General features: G+C 41.7%; 1 protein-coding gene across 4 annotated transcripts in view; it reads right to left on the bottom strand.

The window, feature by feature from the left end:
• The window catches only part of nbeal2 (neurobeachin-like 2), a 39,550-nt gene extending 27,911 nt beyond the window's left edge, over positions 1–11,639 (bottom strand). For 3 of the 4 annotated variants that reach the window (XM_071517498.1, XM_071517495.1, XM_071517494.1), the window contains exons 1-8: positions 11,050–11,639; positions 3,560–3,648; positions 3,168–3,329; positions 2,258–2,339; positions 1,725–1,837; positions 1,321–1,403; positions 605–690; positions 166–469 (exon numbers count right to left, since the gene is read on the bottom strand). In XM_071517498.1, the coding sequence (XP_071373599.1) occupies positions 166–469; positions 605–690; positions 1,321–1,403; positions 1,725–1,837; positions 2,258–2,339; positions 3,168–3,329; positions 3,560–3,648; positions 11,050–11,124 (994 nt within the window). In that variant the 5' untranslated portion in view covers positions 11,125–11,639. Of the gene's footprint in view, positions 1–165; positions 470–604; positions 691–1,320; positions 1,404–1,724; positions 1,838–2,257; positions 2,340–3,167; positions 3,330–3,559; positions 3,649–5,313; positions 5,449–11,049 lie in introns of those variants that run through there. The other variant, XM_071517496.1, reaches the window with a different exon arrangement.
• Positions 11,640–11,716: the final 77 nt, after the last annotated feature.

Below are 11,716 nucleotides of genomic sequence, written 5' to 3' on the forward strand. Positions count from 1 at the left end.
AGCTGTTATACAACAATTGAACACAAGTAACCATCAATTAACATCACATTTGTACCTATACCGATCCATACAAAAGCACCTGTGCTCAAAACAGTACTGAATAAAAAAAAATGGGGTAGCTGGAACTGATAATGAGGTGCTTGTGTGGCGTTCAAGTACTCTTACTCAGCATATGGCTCTGGAGGGAGATCAGGCTGTCCTCCCAGCTCTGCCCATCTTCCTGCTCACTGCCAGGCGGGCGGTTCCAGTTGAGGAGCTGGAAGAAGCCCTCCAGTATAGTCCTGATCTCCACCTGTCGCTCTGCGGGACTGCTGGAGTGCAGGATGTGGATCATTGCGGTCAGACACTGTAAAGTGAGCCGCAGCAGCCTGGAGTCCTTGGTTTCAGCGGCGGTCCGGCCACACCAGGCTCGCAGAACGGAGAACAGGTCCTCGACAGAGTGAGGGGTGATGGAGAGGAGGCCGTTCTTCTGAAAAATAATGACACACGGACACTTACAGCCACTCTGACTCATACAGTTTTCATTTGCATTTTTATTGTTTTAGACGGCTGAATGAATCACAGCAATTAAAGACAGACGCAGATGGAAGACGGGGAAGCGCACCTTTCCTCCGCTGATGACAGCCCCTTGAAGATGAACCAATCTGAGTGTGAGGAGCTCTGGGATCTGCTCACTGTCCTGTAGGCTTTCTGTGGGTATGTAGTGGGTAGAGTCAGCCAAAGAGACATGAATATGCAAGAACTGGTTTCCTAGAGATATAAAAACATTACAGCATTACAACACCGCAATACCACTGGTGTCATTCAGGGTTATTTCAAACAGATAAGTGTAAGCCTTGCTAATTGGCCAGGTATTACACAATTACCTCTTAACATTCCCAATTAAGGCGTGCTGTTGAGTCTTACGGTATAATCTTCCTAATCTTTAGACATACTGAAACTTGCCCAGACTGAGATTTCCCCCATGGTTTATAGATTAGCACTTGCTGATCAAACGGGTCACTATAATTACAAACGCTTGGACTCTCGTGATAGAAGCCTGATAATTAGACACTGCATAATTACTTTTTTAACCGAGACCAAACATATCGACTGACTGCACTGACCACTTATTTTTCAATCAAAGAGACCAAGAGGTAAGAGAGGAGTGCAATGCACTAGGAGAAGAGGGGAAAACAAAAGGGCAATGTTTGGAAGTCCAACATGACAGTATTAAGCTGTGTTTGGGCAGTGATGGAAACGGTTTAGGGGAAGATTCCTCTGGTATGTCGGGTGTAACGGAGATCAGATCGGTAGAGCGGAGTAGAGGAAGTGTCTCACCGTGGAAGAGAGCAGGCAGCTCCTCTGGCAAGGATAGAGGGGAGAACTTATACTTGTTCCTCTCCAGCAAGCTCACCTCCTCCCTGCAACACACAAAGGCAGGAGTCACTGCACTCCCACTCACATTACATCATGCCAAGTCAGAGTGTGATTGCCACAGATACTGTTGGCACTAATGAGGCGTGGCATCGAGGCTTAGAGGCAACGGGACGAGGTGTTACAATTTCTGACAGGGTTGGGCAACAAGTTAGCCAGTGTGTATGATGTCTGAAGTGGTGATGGAAGACACATATGTGTGTGTGTGTGTGTGTGTGTGTGTGCGTGTCTGTATATTCCACCCCCACACATTCTTACAGGCATTCTTACAGTATCCCATTTGGAGGCCACAACACACACACACTCACCCTGCCAGGTGTCTCCTCCATGTCTGATAAGGGTCAAATAAGCTCTCACACAGCACGAGTCCGTACTGCACGACCAACTGAAGAGATGACTGGTCCTCAACTCCCTTCTTTAGCTGACATAGAGGACACACACACACACACACGCACACACACATAATTTATACACATCATCTTTTTGACTTTTGAACCATAGCACACATACACCTATTTCTGACATTCTTTTAACAGGCAACAAAGACAACACATTCCAATACAATGAACAGAAGGTCAACCACACACCCACTCTTTTCACAGTAAACTAGTTCTGTTACTTCTGTCTGTGAAGATGTCACGCAAAATATAAATAGCATTTAGACCAAGTAAGCTCTCTGTCTCCACACTCTATATCATATCTCTGCGTAGTTCAGCTGAATGGGCCCTAAATAATCTATGCATGCATGATATAGTCCGCAGGCTGCGGAGCCAATCCCCTTTAATAAATCATTGAAATCCTTGTTTGAGTTACAGTTCATATTGCCAGTGCTGGGCCTTACCTGGTTCAAACAGAAATTTAAAAGCTTGATAGTTTCGAAAACAAAGCCAGGAGTCTTGTCTGGGTCGATGTTTTCCATATTCCTAAAAGTGGAGAGAAAATCAAGGCATTAAAACCTAAAATAAATCTGCCTTATGCTCTTTTCATTTCCATCTTGGGTAAAAAGACAAATACACTGAATTTACAAAATAATAGGCACATCTTCCTTATATTGAGGTGTAGCCAGCTTCTGCACAAACCACATCTCAAAATCCTTCTCTAACTCGTCTGCTTCTCTTCTTCTACATCTCCTCCCTTGTGACTGGCGTAGATTTAATAAAGGAAATCTATAAGGGATAACGGCTTTTACCTGGATTCACTTCATCAGTGTGCTTCATGAAAAGAGTAGGTCTCCTGAATATTTTGTACAGTCAGTGTGTGTTTCATTAAGCGTTAAGACGACGGTCATTAAGATGTCAGTGCACCAGGTGTAGAATGCTACAACACCAAATCATCCTCTGCTGTAGAGCTGCAACGATTAATCGATTAGTTGTCAACTATTAAATTAATTGCCAACTATTTTGATAATCGATTAATCGGTTTGAGTAATTTTTTAAGAAAAATAAGTCAAAATTCTCTGATTCTAGCTTCTTAAATGTGAATATTTTCTGGTTTCTTTACTCCTCTATGACAGTAAACTGAATATCTTTGGGTTGTGGACAAAACAAGACATTTGAGGATGTCATCTTGGGCTTTGGGAAACACTGATCGACATTTTTCACCATTTTCTGACATTTTATAGACCAAACAACTAATCGATTAATCAAGAAAATAATCGACAGATTAATCGACAATGAAAATAATCGTTAGTTTCAGCCCTACTCTGCTGCTTATTACATATTATGATAAAGACATCTATACTTGGCCTTCACCTGCATATGATGATGAAGAACTTGATGAGCAGCAGGGGGTGCGGGGTGCTGCTGTTCTGCTCGGCGCCGGAGAGGTGCAGCGCACTGTGCCATAGCTGGGTGCTGAGGAGCACGAGGACCTCTCTGGGGATCAGGGGCACCTCTGAGCTGCACTCCTCCGGCCTGGGAGAGGAGAGGAGGAAGTGGAGCGAGGTGGGAAGAGAGCGGAGGAGGCAACAGCAGAGAAACAGAGGCAAAGGGCGATGTTACACCGGCCTTGTTTACTATAGCATAAACATGTCAAATCTCCACAGGGGGTCAGAGTTCATGCTTCTCTGTGAGATACCAACCACCAACCGGTGCCTTCTGGATATGCAAGTTTGTATAACATAAATAAGTGTTAACCCACTCACCTCCGAGGCTCCAGTGACTGCACATCAATGAGCTTCTCAAAGGAGGCAACAAACGCCTCTAGCCACTGTTGCAGATAACCCACGTCTTTCTGCAGGAGGGAGGAAAAGCAGATGTGAAGCAATAGATAAACTTGTCCTCATGCCTCCAGTTCTGCAGTCACATGCATGTCGTGAGTAAACAACGTATGGGAAAAATGTGCGTGGTTGCATAGAACACTCCCTCAACGGAATCTGCCCTGTTTGTGATCTTTTTTTTCTTACTACCGTTTAAAAAGATTTTATACTGACACACTCAAAACAGTCAAAACACAGCGCTGACTAAACCTGAGGACCTGTTTCTGAAACAGGATGTTGCACAGAGATGTCAGTCACACAGAGAGGAACACATGAGCCAATTCTGTCCTTTTTAAAAATAGTGAAGTTAAAGTTAAATAAACAAAAATCAATCCCAAGCAATGTATTCCTTTCTTGAAAGTCCATATCACTCATAAGCAGCATGTGTGTACACTTTTCAACGTCTGCCTCCAATTGTTTTAAGCAAGAGCTGATTGTTGTGTTATTGCATTTGTGTAATGGCATGTTAGATGGTTTCAATTGTACAAGGATGTTTTTTTTTTTATCTGTTATTATCGCAGCTTTTATCTGCCTCAGCAGTGCAGCATATCCTGCCACTCTTCCCTCCTCACATCAGTCTCCCCATTTCACAACAGTCTAAATCAATGGTTCTCAACATGGGGTCCAGGGACCACCAGTGGTCCTTGAGGGGGTTCCATGCTGAAGTTCAATTCATCAATTGTTAAACTTCAGCATTATTTCATTTACAAGAGGTTAACACAATTAGAGAATGCAGAGGAATGACTGTTTTGATCATAGTTTCACTGTCATTTCTCTACCTACAATACACATAGTCAAGGAATTCTGGACAAAATCATATCTAACAATAAAAATATTCTCAGATTTGGGTCCAAGAGACAAAATCTCATAAAACGGGGGTCCGTGTCTCTAATGTGGACTCAATTAGGGTCCTTGATATGAAAAAGGTTGAGAATCGCTGGTCTAAATGACACGGAAATATCATACAGACCACCAAAGGTCAAATTACTATAATATCACCCTACCAAGATACTGAGTCTTATACAAAGGCAAATGCTAATTATTAAACACTGGGGATAGACAGCAGTGGTGACATTGATGCACATCCAGTGTTTCAAAATAAAATTACAAAAGAGAGGACATCTAGAAATGTGTGAAAAGCAACATGAACTTTTCAACTTAGTTTAGCATGCATGCAGTCACTGTTAATTAATTTCAAGGTAGAATGACTGTTGACTTCCTCAGAACAGCCTTTGTGATGGAGGACATGAGTGTTTCCCATCAGGGGACAGTGTGACTTACTCAGACTGGTACACAAATAACATAAACAGCACATGATACAACAATCCATCAGTCACTTCCCCTAAGCTGCCAAGCAACTACTTCTCAAATGAGCAATGTATACTGTAACTGATGCAGCCTCATAGTGTAGGTCACTTCAACAGCAGCACTAATGAAGAAGACTCCAAGTATAGAGGTCTAACACGTATGTCAAGGTTAGAGAAGCACTTTTAAAAGAGCAGGTCTAATGTGCAACTAATTATCACAATTCCTTTATTTACAGTAACAGCAAAATGGAACCAAGACTAATGTAATTAACTCTGAAAACACTGCATCACCACTTATTTTCAATTCTTGCATTCATTTGAAATGTACATTACCAGCTGCTGTTCACTTGCGAGCCAGTCCATCTCTCATTGTATGTAGCTGAGCAGGGAGCCGGGTTCATGCGAACCCAGTCTCAGAAGAGCCTTCAGTCTAGTCCACAGCACAGCTCACTAGTCGCACATCACTCCTAACCAGCACTAGCGTCTGACTCGCTTGTTCCTTTTCTCCCAGTGTCAAGCAAGCAACCAGGAAATGCCAAGTCACTTCAACCGAAGCCTATTTCCTTCATACTCAGACTCTGCCTACTCAAGCCCCTTCCTCTTTTGTTTCTACCACTAGTTGAGAGCAGATGTCAGGGAGGTCTCAACGACAACTTCCCACAATTACAGACTCAGAGCTGTGTTTATACTTTCTAAATTTAAAAGACCAAAAAAAAAAATGTTTTAGAAGAAACAGCTATTGCTACACTGAAATACAGGTCTCACCGTTGGAACCGTGTCACTACCTGCACCTGCTGTTGACTGACATGAAAGATGCATTTGCATGAGGAAATACTAAGTGAAAGTGCAAACAGACTAGAATGCGATTTGAGCGTACATTCTTGATCCAAATAAAGCAATGGATCCCACTATGTTAAGAATACTGTATTTACAATTACAGGCAGCTTAGTTCATATGCCTTTACCCTTATCACTGTAAGTTTCAACACACAATCTGATTGAAACTTATTGCAATATTTTCATTGAAATGATTGTAATCACACAAATACATAAAATCCTCCACATACACTGTGAAAACAGGAAATTGTGAACAACCTATTGTTTCATGCCGCCAGCATCTGGACAAATCAGGTACTGTTGAGACTTAAATAGGACAGGCAATGCCAGGCGGAAATATTTGCAACACCCCTTCTTCAGCTTGACTGCAGTTGTATGCAATTATAAGTTAACTTACGATGACATATAAACACATAATGCTGCCGAAGATAACACCCTGCATGGGATATGTCATCATTTATCTCAGTCTACCGGAATTCATAATCTAATAAGACATATAGTAGCAAGGGCTTATTAAGCAACAGCAATGCATGGCTGAGAATTTAAGAGTATACGATTCTATATGATATGATGACAGCCTTGACAGACTCACTTATTGTTTTATATGAGAGGAGGTTGAATTTTTCTTGTTCCCTGGGGAGCAGGGATGGTTGTTGTTTAGGCATGCTGAGGTTGGCTACAGCAGAAACTAGAACATGTAGGTTTTTTTTTGTATAGTACAATAAAAATTAAGTTCACCAGAGAGAGAGTGACTGAAGTCATGAGAAAACATGGACTGTGTGAGCAGCACCTCACAGATAGGAAGCAAGACTGGTTTGTTATATAATGAGAAGTAAAACCAAGGGAAATACATGAAGGTACTGATAAAGCTAAATGGGGTCAGGCACCTGGCAAAGCCCCACCCTTTAGAAATGATGTGAGAAATCTCTAAAAAAAAAAAATCCTTCCCTTACGAAATTAGTATTGATCAACACCTCTCCAGAAACACACACCCTGCTCTTGCACTTCAACATTCTATGAAACACTTGACACTGACATTGACCAGAGCAATTAGCTCATTGAATCATTCATTGTATGTTTTGGTACATTTAGAAAATGGCAAATCACAATTTGACCTTAAAGGATTATTGTCAAAGACCAACCATGTGTCATCATTGCCTATTAATTGTATCATTTATCTCTGTTTTCTCTACACATGGCCAAGCTGGGCCAAGCAGCTGTGCAGCTCTCTGCTGCTTGGCATTCTGCTTCGCTCCAGCTTCCTGCACAAGTGAAAGCAAAGAGCACTTTGAGCTTCCTGATTGGCCCTTCTGTTGGTAAACAGGGGAGATTAGGGGACATTAGGGATTGCAATCACAGGGCTCATAGGACGGTCAAACTGAGCTGCAGGGTAGGTTGTTGTATCTTTCCAGTATATTCACCTGCATCATAGCTTGTTCAGTAACAGCACAAGAGATAAATAAATTGAGAAGAATATACAGTAGGTGACAGGGTAGTAACAAAAGCCAGAAAATCTGCCTTGCTTGCTCTTAACAAAAGGGCATGAAAAGAGGTTTCACAGCTGTGTAAATGCAGTGGCAGTCGGGCTGTCACTGTGGTTCATCTCTACCACACTGCAGGCTTTAATTAATCCACATAACTGTCTTTCAAGCTAATTATCACATGATAATCACACACAATTTATCTGCCAGCCTGGCATCTTACTGCACCCTTACTTGGCTGTCATTGTTCCTTATTGTCTAGAAAGGGTGTTTTTTGTTCCAGGCTTCCATCCAGTTCCTTAGCATTACGACTTCTGGAGGGTCCACAGTGTTTTTGTGATGTATCTCTGCTCTAGGCAATGGATGCTGCATTGACCACATGAGCTCAGCGGTTAGGTTCTCTCACAAAGTCTTATCCTGGTGTCTCTCTAACAAGGCAGTGATTGCTTTAGCCTGAATACTGCATGTTGACACATGATGCTTTTGTAATAACATGAAACCAGCTATTACTTACAACCATCACTGCCATGCCATTAAACAGAAAAAACACAAAAATCATCAAATTGTTGTTCAACAAATGTTTCATAGTTTTACTGTTATATGAAGCTGGAAAAGGGAACAAACAAGCAGCTCCAGTAACATTGCCTTTTAGGTGACTTCAGACACGATCTGGCAAGTGAAGTCAACTGTCTCCCTGAGTGATTAGATCAGACTCTGCTGTATATGTCCATACCTGTCAGGCATGAACCTTTTATAATGGCCTGGAAAAAATTGTGAGATTTGAGATATGGAGCTCTGAAATACTGCCAATAAGGCTGGTGAAACTCCACCAGACAAAAGGCGAGTATCTACAGCCCATTGCATGAAGGGCTTGATGCAGGGACTGGGACTGAGCATGGCTCGGCTTAACCTGCTCTTAAAACATTATGAATCATTCAAAACAGCACAACAGTAAACAGTGATTGCAAAAACCTGATAACTGTAAGAAGCATTTACTGAATAAACATTTGTGTATATGTTGACCTACTTATGACCTACTTATTCAATAGTTGATTACTTGAACTTGATTAAAAAGGAAAAACAGCTGAAGAGAAAACAAAATCATATTGACGCCGATATTAATATAGCCATATACTATTGTGCCACAATAATGCCACTAATGTGTGTAGACATGATGGTTGCATGGATTTTATTTCCAGAAAATTGTTGGTTTGTTCATCTATCTTCGTGCCTGCCCATTTGTTTGTTTGCTTGTTTGTTTATTTTGTATAAAATCACCCAGCTCACATCAATTTTATTCCATGATATTTCTATACCACAATGGCCTTACAGTGTTTCTCATGAGGCTTGAACCTCAGCTGATCTAAAAATCTGCCAAGGGGTGTGTGATTTCTTGCACAATCAGAGGAAGCAAAGCTCCTTTATCACTGACAAGCCTGAGCAAGTTTTGCCTTCTTATTGCAAATACAGAGAGAGATGGCTAAGATATGAACTCAGACATGCTGGAATCAAATGTTACTCATCACAGTTATAACATGCTATCCACTAATATCTGTTTACTGAATGTTTATATCGAGCATTAACAGCCAACTTGTATTGGCAGATATTCCTTTGTATTGGTATTACATCATTATTAATATGTGATCAGTGATTAGTTTACAAGTAGTGCATTGCCTGTGTTGCTTGCTAAAGACTGTGTTGCATTTAATCCCTTTTTTACTTAGAACTGCAGGACTTCACCTGCATATCGAGGCTAAATAAATTCAGAGGAATCTTTCATGAAAAAATGTGAAACAAATATATGAATAAATCTGGGGGGAAAACAGTGGCATCAGTAGAGTCCAGTTTAAAGAGAGACTGCAGGACAGTCAGGGCTCTCTAAAATAATTTTTCATGGTGAGATCTTTACAGGGTGTAAAGCCAACTGCCTGGGTGTGTTTGTTTGTGACTCAAACAGAGAGTTTCAGGGCTTTGCTGCTAGTGAGTGAAGGCTTGTTTACAGCACTAACAAAAAGTCTGATTAAATACAACTCCAGACCTCTTTTTCAACTCGATTGATTAGCATCAGTCAGAACTTGTGTTTATGTGTGACTAACCTGAAAGCATGTGAAAGGTACACAGGGCCTGTCAGTAGGAGATAGGAGGTGTCCATGTTAAAGCCTGATATTGTTGGTGCTAACTTGACTCACCAGCAGACAACAAAAGAATTACATACCATTTTGAAAGTCTATAAGGCAGGTGATTGTTGTGTGAAGTGGTTTTACAGCCAAGCCTTCATCCCATTGACTGCAGCCTATTGTGTTCCAAGTCACATAAGGTGATGACATTTTACAGAGGATTCAATGAAATCCCCTTCCTTCTCTGGCATCTTTTTACTACAGCTTGGCAAATAAAGTAGGTAATTTGCTAATTTTGGCATGCAAAAACTACTTCTGTAAAAACTTGGAAAACTTCATGATGCCATCTGGTGATCAAAACGGTGTTAAAAAAAAAAAGACAAGGTAGAAATCACAGGAGCAGGGAGGATTTTTACATATGAACACACTCCCACCTGGGAGCTGCCCAGCAGAACCACAACCTTGTAATGTTGGCCATTGGTGGACTCGGTGAATTGCTCAAGGCTACTTCGATGGTGAATGTTGAGGGTGGGGATACACTTTTTGTTCACTTTTTTCACCCATATGACCCACATTGCATTTCAGACGCATTTTGCAACTATTCCAGCTTTGAGTCCCACCCTGTTTAAACCCTTTAGATCTGCTGAGAGGAGGTGAAGAGAGGAGTCCTTACATGCACAAGAGTAAACATACATCCAAACTGGGAAAAAAAAAATGCTTCCTGCTCTGGAGCAACTTTTCCCTGTCCTCAGGCATGGAAGCAGATTGCAAACCCATTAAATAATGATACCTAATTAATTTATTCACAGGCAAACAATCTTCCTCTTTCAAGAGGCAGTGTGGCATAAAAACATGTGCAATATCCTTTTGATCTGAGAATAGTTTCATACTGACCAACATTTTGCACCTTGATGGAGCTACAGGCACACCCACAACTATGTCACACACAAGTCATTTACCAAGCAACTGAACACTGAATTTCAGCCAGTGCCAATTTTTTTTTTTTTTTAACCATTGTTACTAAGGGCATGTAACATTTTTGTTGGAAGTGGCTAATAGAGCCGTGCAGTGGCCTATGTAGGTCAAACTGGCAGCAAAACCAAAACATACCAAGTCTCAGGTAGGAAGAGGGATGCAACTCTCACCTAAACTGTAAAATAAACTCCATAACACAAAAGAGCCCATTATGGTTTAAAAATGAGGCAGCATAGCACCGAGGTTACACGCTTAAAGAGAGGAATGTGGTAGGATATACAGGAAGTAGCTGGTGACACCTGCAGCAGGTAGGCGACACTCCGAGGAGCAAACGCATTTCTTAAAGTATTCTCCTTCAAAAATCCATATTACTTACAGCCTTCAACAAAAGTGAAATGGTATAATGGAATAGTCATATGAGAGAGACCTTTCAAGTGTAATTATGGCACCTTCCACCACAAGATACACAACTACGAACAGGCTACTTCCTCATAGTAATTAAATATTGGCAGCAAACGAGGTAGGATAGACCGACAACCTGCCTGCCGTTTAAAAGTAATACGCTACACACTCTATCATGGGCATTGTTTTTAACTTGAGGCATATAAGACCTGGCCCAACAACAGGTGTCAGCGTCAGCTCTTCCGCACTTCCACTCACCTTCGTGTAATATAACATCCACAGCTCATACAGCCTTTCCTTCGAAGCCATTCCACCGCCCGTGTGGTTGCTCATTGATCTTTCTTATTAGAAAATCATTGAACTTCCACGCTCGCGCACCAACACGGCTGTTTGAAGTTGTTTCCAGAAGACAGGAGGACGCAATATGCTCTTGTGAACCATTTTTTTTTTTTTTTTTTCAAATTCCAGCACAATCCAAAATAAAGCTTCGTCCACGCGCTTCTCAGAGTTCTCAGAGTGATATCAATAAAGGAAAACGTGACAGTCTGATCATGGTGTGGTCACTGTCGAAATCATAACCATACTGCGTTGAAATCCATGTCTGGAGGAACACCCATGTCCGCGTTGAGCCCGAGCCTTACTGTAGCCTATTCCTATTGGAGAGAGTTCCCACGGAAGCGACAGATGCCATCCGCTCAACGCCAAATGACTAGAGCTCGAGCTCTCGATCTTGCCATATGGATTTATGTCAGTAGAAGTGTGTGTGATGAGCGCTACCGGGAGCAGATCACCAACTCATCTCTGACATTATTAACAAGCGAAGAAACGCACCATAGAGTTGACTGTAGATTATGCTCACAGGTAGGCTGATATTCTTAAAGACACACACACACACACGCACAGGCACACACGCACACATACACAC

This window comes from Centroberyx affinis, unplaced genomic scaffold (assembly GCF_046629955.1).
Source record: "Centroberyx affinis isolate AG114_WGS23_722 - 3 ecotype Tasmania unplaced genomic scaffold, CSIRO-AGI_Caff_v1 ptg000498l_1, whole genome shotgun sequence".
In the NCBI taxonomy this organism is placed as follows: domain Eukaryota; kingdom Metazoa; phylum Chordata; class Actinopteri; order Beryciformes; family Berycidae; genus Centroberyx; species Centroberyx affinis.